This window comes from Phacochoerus africanus, chromosome 6 (genome assembly GCF_016906955.1).
Source record: "Phacochoerus africanus isolate WHEZ1 chromosome 6, ROS_Pafr_v1, whole genome shotgun sequence".
NCBI classification, from domain to species: domain Eukaryota; kingdom Metazoa; phylum Chordata; class Mammalia; order Artiodactyla; family Suidae; genus Phacochoerus; species Phacochoerus africanus.
This window is the reverse complement of record NC_062549.1, coordinates 117,976,178-117,997,232: the sequence shown is the minus strand read 5'-3', so window position 1 is coordinate 117,997,232 and position 21,055 is coordinate 117,976,178. Positions and strand designations below refer to the sequence as shown.

General features: G+C 40.6%; 1 protein-coding gene across 13 annotated transcripts in view; it reads left to right on the top strand.

Moving 5' to 3' along the window:
- The window catches only part of CDC14A (cell division cycle 14A), a 169,172-nt gene extending 156,494 nt beyond the window's left edge, over positions 1-12,678 (top strand). For all 13 annotated transcript variants that reach the window (XM_047785178.1, XM_047785179.1, XM_047785186.1 and 10 more), the window contains one exon: positions 10,684-12,678. Coding sequence is in view for 2 of the 13 variants with exons in the window: in XM_047785182.1 (XP_047641138.1) it covers positions 10,684-10,713 (30 nt within the window). In the remaining 11 variants the exon portion in view is untranslated. The remainder of the gene's footprint in view (positions 1-10,683) is intronic.
- The last annotated feature ends 8,377 nt before the right edge of the window (positions 12,679-21,055 follow it).

Below are 21,055 nucleotides of genomic sequence, written 5' to 3'. Positions count from 1 at the left end.
GGAGTTATTAATTGGTTAATCAACTTAATTTTTTGACTTTTTTTTTCTTAAGTAATATCAACAATACTGCTAAGTCAATAGAAAAGAATCTTGTTTTAATCTTGCTTTATTTATTTATTTATTTTTGGCCAGGAGCAAAAGACAGTAATTGCCTTTTGTATATGTATAAAGGCTGTCCAATTAAAAATTTCTCTACTATTTATATGAGTGTCTATCCTGAGCTCAGTATTGTTTTAGTGAAGGAAGGTAAGACAAAGATGCATATAAGCCATTGACTTCCACTAGATTGAAAGCTCCATGAGGGCATCTTCCAGCTTAATTGATCTTTTTCTGGTCCCTTTGATCTTTATTTGCACTGGTGCCAGAATATGCTTAAAATTCCAGTTTCCTAATGTTAGGAAACTAACATTAAAAAAAAAAAAATGTCCCCCCCCCCCTCCGCAATTGCTTTAGCTATGCAGTCCCAACCTGAAGAATCCACCATGCTGGCAAAGTTCTGGCCTCTGAGAGGGGCTTCTTGAAAGTGGCTATCCCAGCTTTCTGCAGCTTTGCTCAAAAAGCTTCTCAATTGAAGAGTAAAACTAATTATTATAAGATTTCTTCTTTTTCCTTGAAGTTTTACCATAATATATCTAGATGTCGATTCATTATAGTTCATCCTTGTTGGCTCAATGTGTGCTCTTAATCACAGGGCTGATGGTTTTTTTCACTCGCTATCTCAGATAATCAGAAATTTCTCTCCAGATATTGTTTTTCTGCTTTTCCCCTCCCTGCTCTTTCCTTTTGCAATCCCCCTAGACTTATGTAGAAGCCTTTCAGTCTGCCCTCAGTATTCTTGCCTTCTATTTTAAGATTCCTGTTTCTCTGGCTGTGTTCTGATTGAGTTCTTCCTATTATTTTCCAATTCACTAATTCTCTTTTAACTGTGTCCATTCTGCCATGGGCCTTTTGATTTCAATAGCCATGTCTTTCATTTCCAGCATTTATAATTCATTCTTTATGACAGCTGTCTATTTTCATTTGGACCTGCATATTGTGTTTCATAAATTGTTATTCTTTTCATGGGTATTCATTTTCTCATCCTGAGAATCTCAGATGATACATTGTTTTCAGATTGCTTTGTTTTTTCACCTGTTATTTCAGCCTGTGAGAATCCATCTCTTGGTTGCAGGGTTCCTCAGTTCTCTTGGTGTTCATGTTCCTTGTGTGTTTTGGAATTTCCATTTGTAGCTTTGTGCTGGATGGGAGTTTTTGGTTTCTCTCCCCTCCCTCTGAGTTTTCGTCTCCTCATCTACTGGCTTGCTTCTTGGCTCCACTTGACCCCCTAGGACTTCCTGTCTAGAAATAGATCTTAATGACCCAGCTCTCCTCCTTCACTGAGCTTGGCAGGCTGGCTTCTCAGGCAGGGATGCAGCTCCACACAAACCTTGGCCCCAGGCAGTGGTTGCGGCTTTGCTTGGCCCCTTTCACAGATGGAGAGGCTAACCCCAGCCCTGGTTTCAGGCCTGGAAGCTTTTGGCCTGTGTATCCCCCAGGAACAGGACACCTGCCCACCTCTAGCAGCTTGCAACTCTCTAGCCAGCGGCCTGCCACTGTCTTAATTTGTTTCTGGGTCATAAAAGTGTCGATCTTACTTTCGTGTCCTGTTTTGTCTTACCTTCCTCACATTTTAAAAATGTTTGATTTATACACGGAAGGGGTCGTTTGGAATGTAACTTTCAGCTCCGTCTTGACATGAACTAGATTCAATCTCTGTGGCTAACCTTCAGGGCCTTTTGGAGTCTTCTCCCAGCCCTCATTTCAAACTCATTTCTCTTCCCTCCTTGGCAGGAGCCTCCTGCTTCTTCCATATGGAGCTTCTCAAGTGTTTGGCTATGCCCTGATCCAAAGGCCTCCATCCTTTGCTTACATGCTGTGCTCCCCATCCGGTTCACCTTTGCTTCTCAGACTCCTTCCCATCAGAAGTTGCCCTAAATCCTACCTCCTCCTCCGTGAAGGCTTCCTTAACTTCACCCGACTATAGCAATCATGACTTCTTCTGAAATCATCCCGTCTGTACTGGTCTTCCTCATTTCTGTTTTGTACTGAGTGTCATCTGTCTAGTGGGCGTAGGCCTTGGACCTCGCTGAATTGGTTGGTAAACTTGAGGTTAGAAGCCATGGCATCTTATTTTTATCTTTATGGCGTCTAGTGTTGGACACTGCTTCCTTATTTGACTATTGGTTATTTATTCCGTACGGTCATCTTTTCTAATATTGAGTAGGTCATTTATTTCTTAAAAAAAGTTGAAATGTACTGTGTATATGTGTATGTGTGTGTGGACATTTAACCCAGAAAGGCATGTTTTTATTGCAACCGCATTTTACACACAGACGCACACATGCGGGTGTGCATGCGTGTGCAAACCAACCCCATGCACATTGTTGTAATGTCACTGGATTTGCCCTAATGGAAGAAGTCTTTGGTAAATGTCTCAAGGCTCTGCTTGATGTTGAATGTCTAAACTCACATGGCTGCTATGTTTTGGGAGAGAACTGTTATATCCATAGAAGCAGATGTTTCCCTCTCTTGGTCAAACGATTATGAGTCCTTCGGCCTCCTGTGATATTAATGAGATCATTGCGTGTGTTGGCTTCATCATCCTCAGGTTTAGTCTCTGATTAGAAGTTTTTATAATGGAAAGGAAGGATATAAAAAAGTAATGTCTCACTGGGAACTATGTCTGATCACTTCTGATGAATCTATACGTGTATGTGTAATGGGGTCAACACGCTGTGCAGTAGAAAATTGACAGGACACTGTAAACCAGCTATAATAAAAAAAAAAACCTTAAAAAAATTAAAAAGAAAGTAGTGTCTTAATGAGCACAGCTTCTATAACAAAATACCCTAATCTAATAGCTTATAAACAACAAATTCCTTTCTCACAACTCTGGAGGCTGGAAGTTAGAGATTAGTTGCCAGCAAGATTGGGTTCAGGTGAAGGCTGTCTTCTGGGTTACACACTGCCATCCTCTCGTTGTACTCTCACATGGCTGTACGAGGGTGAAAGAGCTCTCTCTGGGTCCCTTTGAAAAGAAAATTAATCCCATTCATGAAGTCTCCACTCTCATGACTGATTCCCTCCCAAAGACTCTGCTTCCTCGTACTATCATATTGAGGTATGGTTTCTTGAGGACTTTGGCTTTACCTTTGAGCTATCAATGAACTGTCATATTTTCTAATCAGGAGCATTATCACCATCAGTGATTTATTATGCTGCACTTATTATGCGCCACACACTGTATTAGGTGCAATATCTATCCTTCGTCTTACTTATTTAACCCACATCATTTTACAGAGGAGGATATCAAAACCCAGAGAGGCCAGCGACTTGCCCAAAGTTTCATAGCTACTGCATTTTAAACGTCCTTAACTCCAGTGATCTTTATTTTTGTTCCCTTGGAGATCCATTGCATAGACCTTCTTATTGTGCTTCTGATATCTTCAATTCTGTAAAGCTTCTCTGAGACACTTATCCCCTAACCTAAGCCTTTTCCATGACCTCTTTGGGACCCCTGCCTGTTTCCCCACTGCTCTCAGTTTCCTTCCTTCCATAGCCCACATAGTCATTTCTATTTCCTCTTTCCAATATTCTCTGCGTCACTTGACCTTTTTTCTGCAGTCGCTTTATCACTAGTGTCCAAAATTAGATGAGTTCAACCATCTCTTGTCTGTTCCTAGTGGCTCTCCTAAGGTCTGTTGGAGAAAAATTCCATGACTCAGCCCACTGACTCCAGTTCAAGTGAATTCCTAATTCACGCTGCCCCTTCAGGGCTCATACTTAGTCTGCTTACCCCATTCTGGCTCCCTTTCTCTTCCCCACATTGGCTATTACACAACCTTTTCACATTCTTCATGACCACAACTCCTCCAACCAGGGCCAGTTAATCAGGCCCTGAGTTCTACTGAGAATTTTTTTAGGAATAATTTAACTCTCCCCTTCTCTACCTCAAAATTTGTCTGCATCTGACACATCCTTTTATTCTTTTTTTTTTTTTTTTTTAGAGAAACGCTACTGTTTTCCAATGGTAACTCCACCTACCTGTACTATTATTTCCAGACTATTCCTGGGAGTGGCTCCATCCATATCCTTTCTCTCGTATACCTTCAGTCTCTTATCCTCCATTTGCCCATCTTCTCCCCTGCAAAGAGGCACAGAATGCCCTTGCCTAGTTTCTTCCGGCAGTTCTGTCACCTGTCATCATGTCTCCGGAACAGCCAAACTTGGGCAAGGGAGGTGGCTCTTGTCTTGAAACTTTATACTGCTCTAGCGCTCCAGTTCTAAGCCACAGCTGATTAAATCATTCCCATGTTCAGAGTCTTTCAGTGTCCGCACTTTGTGCACAGGATCCGGTCTGGACTCATAATGGTTGGCTTGCCGCTCAGGTCCTGTCCCACCAGACCATGTGCCTCCCTGCCTGTGTCCCCTACAGCTCCACCCTGCATCCTGCTGGCGTTCTGCCTGAGCCCCAGCACTTGTGGTTCACTCTGCTTCCCTCCTGTCTCTGCTTGGTTTTATGTTTCCTGGTCTAGCTCACTAGTTATCTTTTTGATGAGGCATTTGTGACCCATCCAGGTAGAATGCCTTTTCCTTCCTGTCTCTGCTGGGACTTTGTGTCCTGCCCCTGCTGCTGTTTGCTCTCAAATTAGAGTCAGCCGTATGTGATTCCTTCTCTCTCCTCTGTAGGCTTTTAAGTTTCTCAGAGGCATCTTTGTTTTCTCAGGTCCCAACATATAGAAGACGCCTGATAAGTCTTTATTATCAACTAGATTCGTGAATGTTCAGCAAAGGGCTTATTAGGAGCCCATTATCATTGCAAACGCAGGCAGCACTTTTCAGCTTTAGCTTTAATATACAGTAATTGAAGAGTTTATTTTTTTCTAGAAATGTGGCTTTACTAAAATAAGAGAAAATACATTTTAACCGAGCTTGCATCAGTATAATTTGGGTGTTCAGATGAACTGCAAACATTCACGTAATGGTTGCCTGAGTCAAGTTGGGTGTCAGCAATCTGTCATCTAACACTTGAGCTCTTTGTGATTGTTGAAGAGCATGTATTAAGTTCCCCCAGAAAAAAGAATATATTAAAAGTTATGTAGGGGAGTTCCCGTCGTGGCGCAGTGGTTAACGAATCTGACTAGGAACCATGAGGTTGCGGGTTCGATCCCTGGCCTTGCTCAGTGGGTTAAGGATCCCGCGTTGCTGTGGCTCTGGCGTAGGCTGGCAGCTACAGCTCCGATTGGACCCCTAGCCTGGGAAGCTCCATATGCCGCGGGAGCGCCCCTAGAAAAGGCAAAAAGACAAAAAAAATAAAAATAAATAAATAAATAAAAGTTATGTAGGAAGGCGAAAGAACAGTTTATATAGCATTTTAGTTAGCCAGAATTGGAGTCCCTGAAATGCTTAGAAAACACTACAGACAAATGTTCACACCTCTTTCAAAACTGATTTTTTCACAAACCTTAGCCTCTTTGTGTTAATTTGATGCCAATAAAACTTCATCCAGTTATGCTTCTGCTAGTGCCATTGCAGAAGTGTTATCATGTTAGCAGAGGCAAGCACTTTCAGTAGTATCGTGAAACCGCGTTTGTGGAAATATGTATCAATACTTACATTTTCTGTTTGGTTAACTTACAAGCCACACACCTGGAAACTCCATTGCAAAGCCATGAAAGACTCAGGAATATAGAGGCAGTTATAGACAAACATTTTCCCCCAGTGTTTATTTTTTCCTCATTTGTTCATTAAAACTTAAAACAATGGAGTTATAGATAAGATACCATATTTCCAAATATATGTTTTTCTCTTTTAATTATCAGGGATGCCATGAAAACAAATCCCTTTTTAAAAAGTCGAAGTATAGTTGATTTACAGCATTGTGTTGGTTTCAGGTGTACAGCAGTATGCAACACATCACTTTTTAAGGTGCTTTTTGCCTCGGTAGTTAGAACTAGTAGACTATTTTTTTTTTTTTTCTTTTCTAAGGGTCTTAGAAAAATGGGGACATCCAGGAAGGAAAAAGTCAGTGTGGCAAAAGCACATGGTGATTTTGAGTCAGGATTTTGACCTGCTAGGAAACTAATGGTCCAGATCATAGGGTCCTTTGGTCCAAGTCGTTTGAACATTGAGACATTATTTCTTTCATTTGCTGGCAGAGACCTTAACTTTTATTATTCTTTACAATTTACTGTTTTTTGCTAGTCAATTTATAGTTTTATTTATTAACTATTCATATAGTGTTTATAATTATTAGACATTTTTTTCTACCCCTGATTAGGTAACTGGGCTGTTTAAAAAAGAAACACCCCCAGAATAGCTAAAATTTTAAAGTCACTACCCACAGCTGCCAAAACAGATTAGTAGCAAATTTCCAGAACAGAACAAATTGTCTTGATCTCCTTACCTAACACTTTGTTTTATGTCAAATCCAACTGCTTTCAGAGCGAGGATTCTTGATGGGAGCTTATATTTTGACATAAAAATTTGAGGGGCTGCAAGTATAAGGTAATTTTATCCATCTTTTGCAGGCTTAATATTACCATATTACAAGTTTGTGGTATTCACACTATAAAAATACCATATAATCATGATAAACTTGATCTGGTCTTAACTCACCATAACTCTGTTAAACTTAACGACCACATGAACTTGAATATTCTATCTGAGAAATTAAAATCTCTCGGCTAGGACTTTCTGCTGTGGTACAACGGGATCAGCAGCATCTTGGGAGCGCTGGGATGCAGGTTCAGTCCCTGGCTCGGCACAGTGAGTTATAAGGATCCAGCATTGCTGCAGCTGTGGCTTAGGTCACAGCTATGACTTGGATCTGATCCCTGGTCCAGGAACTCCATATGCCATGGCGGGGGGGGCAAAAAAGAAAAAAAAAATCTCTCGTTTATAAATTACTTTGTTAAATAATATTTATACCTTGCAATTCACTTCCTTAATAAACCTATGATTGTCATTGCTAAGGGTTTTTATTTCTCCTTTGTGTTTCAGATACCTTAGGTGTCAATTCTTATGGTAATGATTTAAAAAGATTGGCCAAGCAGATTTAAAACTTTAATCAGAATTTTTTTTTCAGCCATGCCTGTGGCATGTGGAAGTTCCTGGGCCAGGGATCAAACCTATGCCACAGCTCTAACCCAAGCCACAGCAGTGACAATGCCAGGTCCTTAATCCACTAGGTTACCGGGGAACTCTAATCAGAATATTTAAACATGCATGTTCTTATAAAGAAAATTCTCTTATAGAGTATTCCTAAAAATTCTTCTGAATTCAGTCCTATTGAAAATCATTTAAAAGATGTATATCTTCTTTACAGTAATAAATATTACATTCCTTTTTGTATTTTAATATTTTGTTGCTCACTCAGGGTCATACCCTGCTCATTATTTGTCTGTGTCAGGTGATGAAGATATTCAACTGAATGTGTGGTGATCACAGGACAAATGATAGAGGTGTCTTGTGGCATTATATTTTGGTAGCTGAGTTTGGGCTTTACAGCCAGACTGCTGGAGTTCAAATTCCTTCCTAATTACATGATCTTGAGCAAGTTACTTTATTGCTTTGTGCCTCAAATTCCCCATTTGTAAAATGAATTGTTGAAAGCCTTTAATGAGTTAATACATATAAAATGTTCAGAAATGTGCCTGGTGTGTAGAAAGTACACAATAGGTCTCTTTCAACAGAATAATTGATTTGTTAAGTTATATGCCTAATTTATCAAGAATCTCACATAGTTATACCTCAATTAATATTTTTTGAATAATAAGTGTCACTAATGATATTGTTTATGGAGTGCAAAATACATTTGCATTTTACTCTGAAAATTAGAAGTTCTAATAGCTGGTTATTGTGTTTTCTGGGATATCAGTAACTTTAGGATAGATGTTCATTTGGACAATAAATGAACCAGATACCCTTAAAACAACTCTATCATATAAGGCTGTGGTGCTTGAAATCTAAATGTGGCTGCCACTATTGCTTGCCCAGTGAGAAGACCTTGAAATATTAGTTACAGTTTTTTAAAGAGTGAATAGGTCCGGTAGACTTCAACAATTCTCTCTCTTCTGCAAATCCACTTCCTTTAAGATTTTAGTTTTAGATTGACAGTAAAGGGAAGTTAATTTGTTACAGAATACTGATGTCAGAATAAGTCGCTAAGCCCTTTCCACTTATCTTTCATTTCCTTTAACTTTTTTTACACCATATAAAGAAATCACACAACACATTTGGTTTTGTGAACTTTGGTATCTATTTTTATCCCGCTTGTGCTTAATATATGCTATTGATGTTCAGTAATTGTGTTGAATGAGTTAACTAGCATGACAGAAGATTCATTCTTTGGCCAAATTATGTCTTCATTTGTTTACAGAGCCTTGCAGAGCCAGTAAGGCAGCAGAAGAGAGCAAACTGGGTGGGTGGCAAAGGAAGCCATGGAGATTGTGGTCATCTGACTCTGAAGGGTGGATTAAACACCAGCCAGAGTTTCTGACCTCTGCTGTGGGTAGGAAAGGCTTCTGCCAGAGACTAATAAATAGATACTTCACATGAATGATTGAAATCCTTAGTATTCTAGACTATTTCTGTTTTTCCAGTTCAGTGGGTGTCATGATTCCATAAAACAAATAAATATACATACACACATATCTACCCCCTATATGTTGATATACATATAAAATAGTTTTCCCTGGAAGAAAGTTGGTTTAACATAGGTCACTTGTCCAGTATCTGTTCGTTTGCTTTCTGTTTGTGGAGAATTGATGGAACTTTAGAAGTGCTTGCAAAAACAACTTTGTTCAAAATTTACAAGCAATCAGAGGAGCTTTATCATTTCTCTTAGTGATAGACTTTGAATAACTTTTTCTAATTAGAACAAAAGCAAAAGTTAAATATTCCCAAGAAAGTATTGGCCAATTTATAAAATGCATGTATGGCCTTCTTGCCACTGGCGGGACCTCCTGCTCGGCCTTCTCTGCCTGCTGGCCAGATTTCAGAACAAACTGGGAAAAAGCACCTAGAAAAATGATGGTCCACTTTTAAGTTGTGATTGCTAGGATGGCAGCCGATGTCCCATGAGTTAAAGGCTTCAAGGCATTGGACCACTTTCACTGGACTTTCTCAAAATCTAACTTATTTTATTCTCTCTGTACATTCAGGTATGTTTGCATTATGGTTTCCTAAGTCTTGATCACTTCTCTTGTTGTGAAGCCTTGGCATAAACTCCATACATCTGTAGTGAGAAAGTCAACTTAGCCTTTTTCTTTCTTCCCAGCTGCTCTTGATGTTTAACCTCTACCCTGAAACTTGAGAACATGCCTCCCCCAACAACCCTCTCTTCCCACGCCTAGCCTAATCCTTTGCTTATGCACAATGTTACTCTTACTCCATGTATATTATTATTTAATGTTGACACCTTTGTCTTTTCATTTTATATCTGTGTGAAGTACAGTCATTTGCTGTTTGAGGGCAGGGACCATAATTTTTGATTTGCGGTGTTGATAGATACTTATGTAGTAAATGGCTGTTGATAGGGTGTAAAATGCACTGGGATTTTGAAGCTGATCAGAGATAGTTTGAATCCTTCTGTAAATTATTTGCGAAATGCACAGATTCTTTTTTACTGATAGCTAAACTATCAACAAAATGGACCAATCTCAGGATTGATGACCTATTCATAAAATGCTGCAGATCAATTTGAAAAATAATTATTGGAAGAGGAAAAAAGGGTATTTGGGAGCAAATCGAGTAACCTTGTTTTTCTAAGGTATTTGAGTAGAAGAATTGTGCAGAGAAAATTGTTAATGTTTAGACTGATTTATGTTTCTTCTTTCTAACTGTTCTTTGGTGCTCAAAAATAACTGTTGGGCAGGTTTTCTCGATCTCTCTTTATCTTCTGGTTCACGTCTGTTATCAAGGCAGTCTGATTACATGTCCCAAGCATGCTCCTTTGATGTGTCATTATCTAATACGATGTGGGAGGAACTTGCATTGTTTATTTTTCTTGAAAGTTGCTCACTGTTTATTATGTTATGACTGCAAGGCTTTTCTGCACAAAAGCTTTTTGGGTCTGAAGATCAGATTTCAAAGTGAAAAGTGTTTTGTGTCCCTCTAAATGGAGAGGATTTGTATGGTATTTTAAAAAATCAGACATTCTTAAGGAATCTGTTTAAATGGTGGCTAATTCTACTGCAGTAGAAGCATTAGCATTCATTTGATATGTATTGAATTAAATTAAAAAGTATATATATTCTTAAAGTATACTCTAATAATCTTTAACTCCATTACAAATATCATTTAACGTTTTGTAGTAAAGCTCAATAGTATTGCACAAAAGCTTAGAAGCAAGTTTAGTGCTACCTACCAATTTCCAAATAATAATTTTTGATCACTAGTATTAAAGTAGTGAGCCTTTTAAAATACAAAGTGTTCTTGTAATCACTTTACCTCATTGAATATCTCATTCTTAGCAAATGCTTTGTTTTCCTCATCTTTTTGCAGTTTTTCTTAGTTTATTTCATTTATCTTTTATGTAAGTAGACCCAAACTGCCTTGCGTTGAAGGAAGAAGCTGAATGGCGTAGGAGGAATTTTGTGCGTGGTGGAATTTAACCTCAGTTTATGTCTCTCCCCTGCACAGTCCCTTCAGTCTGAATATGTTCCCTACTAAGGCCTTTGCCACTCCGGTGAAAGCTGTTCCACTCTTGGACACAGTTTCTTCGTCTGGACGAGCAAAGTAGAGAGAAAGAAAACAGCTGCGTGTCGGAAGACTCTCTGCCTCCTTACCTTAACTTAAAGCGAGCACTAAGATAAGACCTTCAGGAGACTTGAAACCAGAAAGCCCTGCTTAATGACTACTATAAATGCACTGAAACAATGTTTATGGAGATGTCAACTCTTTTTAAGACCGTTTTCATGTTGAGTTTGGAAAGGTTATTTTTAATGTATTTCGGTAATACATTTGTTACTACATTTACGTGTACAGTGTTACAGTATGTATGTATTGTGAACTTTAAAAGGCTATTTTGATACATTTATAAATATATAAAATTATGTAAAAATGAGACTCTATTTTGACTTAGATTTTCTTGCTGTTTGCTACCAAAATTTGTATTTTGAATCTGTTAAATATGGTTTTATGTACAATGAATAAGTAATTCCTCTTTATTAAGGAAAAGTAAGGGAGACTGTTTTTAGAACGTGCTTTTCATGTTCCCACTCTGAAGATGGCAGATCCGTTCATTCTTTTGGGAAGTCAGTGTAACTTACCAAGTTTATCCAAGTTTATGGCCGAGGAGAGTGTAGTCTTCTGAGGTAGCTTCTTTAGGCCATGTCCTTTCCCTTTGTTTTTGTTGCTGAGCCATTTGGTTTTGCATCTTTGGGGGCTTTCACAAAATTTAACATCCAGCTGCAGATCAGAAGTTACTGAATATTTTTTTTCTCTGTGAAAGCACAATGTTTCTCTATGAAATGACTCAAGAGTCCAAATGCTTTTCTTTCTTTCCTCCTCTCAGAAGAAATTCTTAACCCATTTAGAATATTCAGATTTTGGTACGAGGTTTTTGCCTGTATTCACACGTGGTCTGGCACCAGTTTTCAATCAAGGAAGAGGACAAAATCTGAAAAAAGATGCTGCTAAGTAGTTCTATGTATTAAAGGAAAGAAGTTTAAAATAGATAACTAACGACACGCAAGCTAGCATGTCTGAAACCTAACATGAAAATGAAGGGGCTCATAGGTACCTCACAGCCCTTTCATGCAAGTGTAACCTTATATTTAGGCTCCAAAAGCCTATAAGCTTCTTTCCCATGGGGAGCTGGGGAGTCTTAGACCCTAATTGTCTTCCACGCTGCTTAAGAATGGACTTCTCAGAGACAGTCAAATGGATTCATATGTAGTGCTTTACTCTCAACCATTGAATTATTTATAGTGTATTTATTAGAAGGGGTACCTTGAGACTGTCGTACATGGCTTCAGCAAAACATCTTGTTTATATTTTATATTTTAAAAAAGGCATTTGAAAGAATTTTGACTCAGGCTCATTAACTTAACCTTCAAAAACTGCAGTACCAAATAATTGCACTAAGCTGATGAAAAAAATGAATTGTATGTTTTAGGAATCAAAAATTAGGTGGAATTCAACTGTACCTTTTTAAAGCTGAAATAGTAAAATATTTTATTATGTTATTGTAATAAATGATTGGTTAATTGTATAGGAAGAGGATAGTATTTTTTTTTAAATTATCAGTGAAAAGTAATTCAGATAACATTTGAGAAGTGGGAGAAAGGGAACCGTATTGACAGATTCAGTTCTATGAACACTGATTCATGCGCAGCTATGAAATGATTGTAAATTTGACTACTGTAAATTTTCCATAATTATGTGTGTATATTAGTCATATGTATCTACATGGGTATGTCTTAAAATTATTTATACACATGTACATACATAGACAAACCACGAAGTATATGTGTATAATATAGAATATATAGCAAAGCGATTCTACTCCAATAATAAAAATCATTTGACATGTATTTTGTTATGAATAGTTTACCTTCAAAAAAGATATTTTGTTCTATTTTAAAGTGTAGAAGAATACACTGCTAATACATAATAAAAGTTTTATGCAATTTACAGTTTCCTTGGCTTTTATAATTTGGATCTGGAGTTATCAATGTACTGAAGTTTCTTTATAATTCTGTATCTCTGGTTGGTGCCTTTCGAGTTTCTCCAATTTTCCATTCCAGATTTTTAGTTTATCTTTTATTGACTTTCCAGGTTGTGGCCATTTCCTGAAATATGTGGCAGCAAGCACAAAGAACTCTTATAGTTTGAATTTCACAAGAGTCAACTAATGTCAGGCTCTTGCTGTCTTTCACTATCTATAATTTTCCTTTTTGCTAATAAAACAGTATTCATGATCAGTGTTTAGGGTCCTACTTGATCATTTATGACTGTTGTACAATATACTGGTCATACATTCCTTTAGAGAAAGAATAGCCGTCTTTCTTAAAGGAGAAATTATAGAAATAAAGCCGATGGCACAAACCTTGCTGCTGTTGGATCTATACCCTGAAGAGCTGGCTTGGGAGGAACAGCTGCATGATTTGTTGGAGGTATTTTATATATTAAACTGGGTCTCTTTGGGTTGTGATGTTTCTGAGTTTCTTCCCTTCTCTTTTGTCTTTAAAAATTTTTCAGAACACGTAGGAAAGGTTGTGGGTGGGAAGATAGTTTCGCTTCTTGAGTTGGGAACCTGCCAATTAGCTGTTCTTACAACACTGCATGAGACGGTTGGGGTATCGAGCTTGTCATGGGACCACATCTTAGTGAAGGAGATTTCTTACGAATTCATGAACCTGTCTAGAAGGGCAGAGAATCTTTTTCTGCAGAAGTTTTCTTACGGGAAAAAAATAAAAAAATCGGTTAACTAGTGCCAACAAATTTCTCACCTATGGGTCATTTTTTTTGTACCCTTAGATGTCAAACGATTTCTAAAGCTCAAAACCTACTTGGCGGGGTTACCCTCTGCATGTATCCATCTGTGATTCGGGTCACAGCAGGAATAGGAGTTTACCAACAACAAGCTCCACAAACATGTTTTCTTGAAACTGTTCTCACTTGTAAGCTTTCCTTGGTGACATGTGTTAAACCATCACTGTGTTAAAAGTTTCTACTTAAACCAATTGTCAGTGTGTAAGTGGAACAGCCCTCTATGGTGTTTCATGTCCTGTAAGAAGACAGTGCTGTTTCTCAGAGTGCCCTGGCAAGGCAGAGTCAACGCCTCTGAAAGCCCGGCGGTCCCCTTGGAGCACTTGGCAAAGCAAGAATTTGCTCACTGCCCATCTCCTCAGAAGATTAATTAGACTTCCAATTACAGTGTGATACAGTTTACGGCAGAAGAGAAAACTTTTTTTATTTACACATAGGTTGCATGGAGGTGGCACCCCTGGCAGGGAGAGGAAAGAAAATAATTGCATTAAGTTATTTTGAGCTGGATTGAAATGTTAATATATTCCCACCCCGTTCCTGCTCTATGGATTGAATTATGATAATCATCTCAAGAAGGAGAAAAATAGCTTTTTAGAGAATTGAAAACTTTTTTTGGTGAGTGTAAGTAGAAACTTATATTGAAAGGCTGCTTTTAATGCAAAATCCAGTTACTTAGAACTGGTTTTAAATGGACAATTAATTAAATTAATTACTTTTTCACCTTTTCACTCACCGTGCCTTGCTTGCACCTGCATACCACCGAATGGACATGACTCACCTGGCCCCTTGCTGTTTCTCTTTTGGTTTGACTCAAGTGGATCAAAGCTCTTTTGAGAAGCTGGACTGCACGTGAAGAACAAATCATGTCCGCTGTGGAAATGACTCCACGCTTACATTAAACTTCAGAATCAGGGGCAATGATCTATCACATGTTTTTTTTTTTTTTATTTATTTGTATTAGGGCTGTCTCCCAAAAGGACCTAGGGTAGCTTCCAAGACTGGAGCAGGTGTGTCATGGAGGCGTGGGAAGGAAGGGGTCTTGGACACCAAAGTTTGAGACAACTCATGATGGGACTTAGAGCTGAGATGAGCAGCCTCTCAAATGTCATAGGACGGGGGTCTTCCCCGGGCTGGGCATGTTTACCTTGAAAGCCCACCTTCAGCCAGTCCCAGGATTCTTTATTAGGGCTTCTTTTACTCAAGGCTTAGAAAATCATATAATACATGATTATCCACTATAAGCTGTGTTCTGGGCAGTAGAGCTCTAGAATGTATTCGTCTTGTATAACTGAAACGTCATGCCCTTTGACTAGTTTGCTAAGAGGGTAGACCTTACGTTAAGAGTTCTCATCACAAAATAATAATAATAATATAGGAGCTTGAAAAGGAACTTCTGGAGGTGATGGGCATGTTTGTGGCATAGTTTGCAGTGATGTCTTCACGGATGTCTACTCACCTCCAAACTCATCAAGTTGTATATATTAAATATATACAGATTTTTGTATGTCTGTACATACATGCCTCAATAAAGAGGTTAAAAATATTTTTTTTAAAAGAAGAAGAGATTTTCTCCAAATGAGATTGTCAGTCTTGACATCCAGTTCCCCCCCAAATGATTATGTCAGGTATGTGGAATAGAAAGTTCAAAAGACAAATTGAAACCAGAGATCAGAATAGCATAATAGTCCATGTAAGTATTTGCCTGCCTATCTGTGTATCTATTTATCTACCTAGCTATAGTCTATCTTATACATAATCTGACCTGTACTGAGAGCTAATGGAGACCAAGCTATAAAATATAATATGTGCCCTTTTATATTGAGAAATATAACTTGGAAGATACAGCGGCCCCAGAGACTTGAGAGTAAGTCAGCCAGTTCATTTTGTCTTTGTTAAAAAATAAAAAATAGGAGTTCCCTCTGTAGAGTAACGGGATCAGCGGCATCTCAGGAGCGCTGGGACGTAAGTTCAATCCTTAGCCCGGCACAGTGGGCTAAGGATCTGGCCTTGCAGTGTAGGCTGCAACTGTGACTCAGATCTGATCCCTGGCCTGGGAATTCCATATGCTGGGGGGCAGCCAAAAAAGGGGAGTGGAGGAAGGAGTAAAAAGTAAAGTAAAACTCTGGAAAAAATGGGGTCATTTAAAAAAATAGGTTTCTTGAAGCCAAAGAGACTTTTAGCACCATCCTGCACAGTCTAAGAGGGCTCTCAAACTCTAAGAGGCAAGTTCCAGGCAATTTTTTTTGCATTCAAGAAAGATATAACTAATTCGCTTCTCATGTAACGTGGGTTGTAAAGTAACCCAGCATCTGCTGACTGTGACTAGCAGGGTTGGGTAAGTCTCGTTTTTCCCGATTTGAGGAAATACCTAAAATTCACTTCCTCTTTCTCCCGTGGCCATTTTTCATACCCATTTCTTTCACAAGAATAGCAGCCCAGTTCAGACTTTTCCTGCTGCTCGAGGCCTAGCCAGTAGCTTATATTACCATTCAGGTTGCAAGCCTTCAATGACCAAAGAATAAATGCCCAGGGGCCATGTCAAAGGGCAACACTGCAGAAACCATAAAACAGGGCGGAGACGTGGGTGGCAGCATCACTGGGCTGGGAGGCTCTCCTGTCCTCTGGCTGCAGGGCACCGTCTTGCCATTCGCTTTCTCAGATACTGTGCCAGAGGCTGGATGAAGGATGCTGGCCCCAAGATCACTGTGCTGCCCTGACAAAAAGTGGAAGTACTGACAAACTGAGACTTTAGAATCCCTTGATCCCTTTTAAAGTCAAATCTGTTGGAGCAAAATTATCCATAATTAATTTAAGGATTAAATGAATGTTTAAGGGACAGGTGGTTGTTAATTTTTAAGGGAAACCAAAGAGAAAGGTTCACCATCTGGTCTGGAGGAGCGAGAAAAGTCAGGAACTAGTTACTTATCAGCCAGTCTGCAGGTGGAAAGACGTGCCAGGTTTGATGATTTGCTAGAAGGACGTGCGAGACTCAGCACATGGTTGCACTCACAGTTAAGACTTAATGCAGTTGGATGCAAAGCAAAATCAACCAAGGGAACAGTTGCATGGAGTGAAGTCTGGAGGAAACCAGGTTCAAGCTTCCTCTTCCAGAAAATCGAAGAAGTCGTGCTTCATTCTCCAGCAACCCAGCGTGACCACACCTGGGAAGTGCTGTGTGCTTGTGGGGCTCATCAGAACTAAGCACCCAGGGCTTATTTCATTGGGGGCTGGTTAGGTAAGCACCTTCCACCCAGCAGGAACCCAAATTCCAGAAGGAAAGCAGATGTTTTGCAGGAACCTTATTGTTTGCACAGGCTAGGGACAGGGACCCACCCTCATCAATAGGAAAAGTCTGATAACAGCACAGGGATGTGTTTACCAGTCAAGTTCCCAGGTGCGAGCCAAGGCTGACCTTGGAAGCAGGCTTTTCTAAGGCCACTGTTTTCAGGCCTGTCACGCAAACCCTTTTATTGGCATACTCTGTATCTCAGGCGATGGATTTGTAGTAACTAAAACCCACTTAAATTAATGCTTGGTTAGTTTTACCTTATGATGTTGACCCAAAGTCCCCGTTTTCAGACTTCTTCGAGGAGGAGAGGTGCTGCGATCCAGGAGACAGGCACGCTATCATTCTGAGTCTCCACTGCTCCAGGTGGGGCCGGAGTTCTGGTTTCCGGTTTTTTGTTTGTTTCTTTGTTTGTTTTTTGAGGGCCTCACGTGTGGCACATGGAGGTTCCCAGACTAGGGGTCAAATCAGAACCACAGCTGCTGGCCTACACCACAGCTCACGGCAACGCCGGATCCTTAACCCACTGAGCGAGGCCAGGGACCAAACCTGCATCCTCGTGGACACTACTTGTGCTCTTAACTCACTGATCCACAGTGGGAACCCCATAAATTTTAACATTGTCCTAAAATAAACCCTGGGAAATTCTTTTCCAAGTTGTAATGTTCTCTTGGGTTCCATGGGCTCCAATACTGGGCATTAAAATACTCGACATATCATAAGGAGAATCCTATTTAACAAAATATTTCATTAAAAGCATATGTTGTGATTTTAATTCAGCATGTTATTTTTATTCTAAAAAGTAATATGATTCTTAGAAGGAAAATCAGACCTGTATCGAGTAAAAGATTCCAATCCTCCTTTCCTTCCAATCTGCTGACCCGATGTAATTGTGCTGATTGGACTTCCAGGATTTCTTTTCCTAAAGCATGTTCTGTACTTAAATAATGACTCTATCTGAACACCCAAAATGTTATGTGTTTTCTTGTTCCTGCACAAGTAGGCTCGGTGTTCCAAAAGTGTACTGGATAAAAATAGACCCTGTCGCCTCTTGGGAGTCAGGCCTTAAGATTTCTTCTTACATATTTTTATGTGCCACCTGTAGTCAACCCTTTCAGTGGTCAGCATACGTTCCACCTTGTTCAGAAAGCCTTGTCCTCCTTTGGATTTGGTGACGTGCCAGTGTTTTCCCCTCCCTGGGCTGTGACATCCTTCATTACGGCTGCATGCCCTTGGTTTTCCACCCCAGGCACCTGACTCCTATTGTAAGGTGTAGACGTGGGGCCCTTTTGTTTCACTTCACTTTTCTTTTTTTTTTTTCATATTTTCTCTGAGGGCTTCAGAAATTAAGTGCTACACAGATTGCACGTTCTTGGGGGAGACTGCGTTTTTAGGTCTAGAAGTCTGAGGGACCGCTGGTTCAGGACCGCTTCCTGCAGGGAGCAGAACTTTGAAGAGGCTTTCCCAGAAAGGATTTGGGCAAGTTTAACGGGCTGCTTCGCTGGTCTCGAAAGAATGGAGACACTGGGAAAGGCATCAAGGAAGAGAACTCCGAGTGACCCACAGATTGGAAAGTTGACTCTGGATAAACTTTTCATTCATTCATGCATTCAGCAACATTAAGGAGGGGATGTTGAGACGCTATGGATATAAAGTAAAAGCTCACAGCTTATGTTCAAGCTCACAGTTTTGTGAGGAGCACAGACCCCGATCTGATGACACATTTTTCCCCGGAGGCTGGCGGTCCCGAGGAGAGAGAGTGGACAGAACTGGAGGAGAGCGTGTGGGCAGAGGAGACTGCCCAGAGGAGCCAGCATGTGCTGGGGTGGTTTTGAAGACAGCAGGGGGTGTAGGAGTAAAGGCTGGTATTTTTTCCCCAACTGAAAACCTGAATGTGTTCACCCCGCAAGTAATGAGCTGGAACAACCATCCTGAGACCAGCGGAAGCAGATGGGCGGGGGCGCCCCCAGGCTCTCTGCCCTAGCAGGGTCCAAACGTTCTAAACGAAAGGAGAAGAGGCAGTTTGCAAGATGAATGAACTGCCTGCTCCATCTCAACTGCTTTTCTCCAAAGCGACAAAGTTGACTAGAGGGGCTGGGGGAGGGTTGTGCGATGCAGGCGGTCACAGAGGACTGAGAAACGGAGGTAACTTTGTTGCAAGGAGACTTTCCTGACAATTTCCTCAACCCACCAGTTTAAAGGCTGTATGTCAATTTCACATTGAAACAATTGTACCGTGAGATTCACATGGGACTCTGATTCCAACTTTTGGCTGCATGAAAATCATCTGGGGAGTGTTTTAAAAATTGTGACGCCAATGTCCTCCCTTGCAGTGATTATACCAGAAAGTGGGGCATGAGGCCTGCCATTACCTTTTTAGGCTTTTAATCAAAACACTTCGTCATTAATCCCGGGTGCACAGTATAGGGTTAAGAAATTGAGGGAGAAAGCCAACGTTTCCAGCCATTTAACATTGTCTTTTGAAAATAAGATTTTTCATTGTCCAGGGTGGCTTTCAAAAATCAAGATTTCGATTGAGAAATTACAGGTTCTATCAGATGACAAATATCTTGCTCAAGAGACTGTGCTAGAAACCCAAGGGAATAAAGGAATAATAAGAAGGGATAAGGAGGAGAAGGTATTTTCTCCACGTCATCCTCTAGGTCTCTGAGTTCACAACCCAGCTGGGGAAATTAGCTAATCGTGCGCAGGTTGAGTTTTGGTTTTGTTTTTGTTTTGACTATGAGAGATGCCTGACTTTAACCAGCTAAGGGAAGAAGGAGCTTGTAGAATCCAAGGAATAGGAAGTGGCTGAACTTGAGGTTCAGCAGGAACGGGGTTCTGGAAGCCAGCAGGCACGCTCTAGCTCTTTCTCTGAACCGTGGACGGCAGGGCTACTGGCAGCTGCTGCTTGTTGAGACTGAAGCTTCCGTCACCAGGAGAGACACTGGCTGCCTCAGACACAAGTCTACTCACGTTCACTCCTGGACTTAAAACTGTATCTAGAGGGTTGGGATTGGGCTCACAAAAGAACAGCTTCCTCCCTCCCCCCACTCTTTTTATGGTCTTTTTTATGGCCACAGCCAAGACATATGGAAGTTTCCAGGCTAGGGGATCTGAGCCACCTCTGCAACCTACACCACAGCTCATGGCAATGCCAGATCCTTAACCCATTGAGCGAGGCCAGGAATCGAACCCTCACCCTCATGGATATTAGTCAGATTCATGACCACTGAGCCACAACAGGAACTGCCAAGGTCACCTCCTTTTGAAATCAAGCAAAGAAGAGTGGTTTTCTAAATAACCAATGTTCTAATCTCAGAAAAGTGTGTGGAGTGGGGCAGGGGGCGTTGCTGGGCCGTCAAAACCAGCACCCACTACACTCCGACAGCAGGACACAGTATTAGAGGACAGGCCCGGAGAAGAGCGTGGTGCAGAAGTAACGGCCAAAGGAACAGTACAGAAAATTGGTGCCCCTGCACCTGCCCCAAAGAAACGCTGGACCTTCGGAGCAGCCTCTGTGCAGGGTTGGGGCTGTGCAGACGCTTGTAGGGTGTGGAGCTGGATGGGAAGACATGGGTGCTTAGCACCCAGAGACTCTCCACCGCCTCCACATCCAAGAAGCACAAGCCCTGGGGGGTGGGGGGAGGGGAGGGATACATTTTCTCTCTGGAGTTGGGGGGGCGCCTAAGTGGAGATGACTGTGGTACAGTCAGAAAGGGGGCGGCGGCAGCAGCCTCAACTCTTAAATTCCACAACAGGGAGGCTTCCAGCGCCTCTTTGGCAGCGTTGCCTTCACCAGGCACACAGGGCTGGCCCCGAATCCAGTGACACTCTTCCAAGGATTAAAAAATAAAGGACTATGCTGAGACAAAGGCTTCTGGAAATGGACAGGGATCAAGCACCTTATTTCTGAGATGAGGAGAATGAAAATTCCAGTTTTTCTAACCATCTCTGATGGCCTGGATGAGGTAGAAACTTCTGGTATCTTCTGGTTGTTTCATTTGTTTCCTAATCAATCGAATTTAGACTTCAAATTTACAAATTTTCTTAGATTTTTCTCATTATTTCACTCGTGATCCAGTCAATCCCGCTTGCCTCGAATTAAGGACAATGAAAATTGTGATCATGCCCCCCAAAATGCGTGATCTTCTACTTATCGGTGATATCTGAACACACATCTACTACTCTTAAGGTAATTTAATCTCATCACTTAAATTACCTAAAATAATT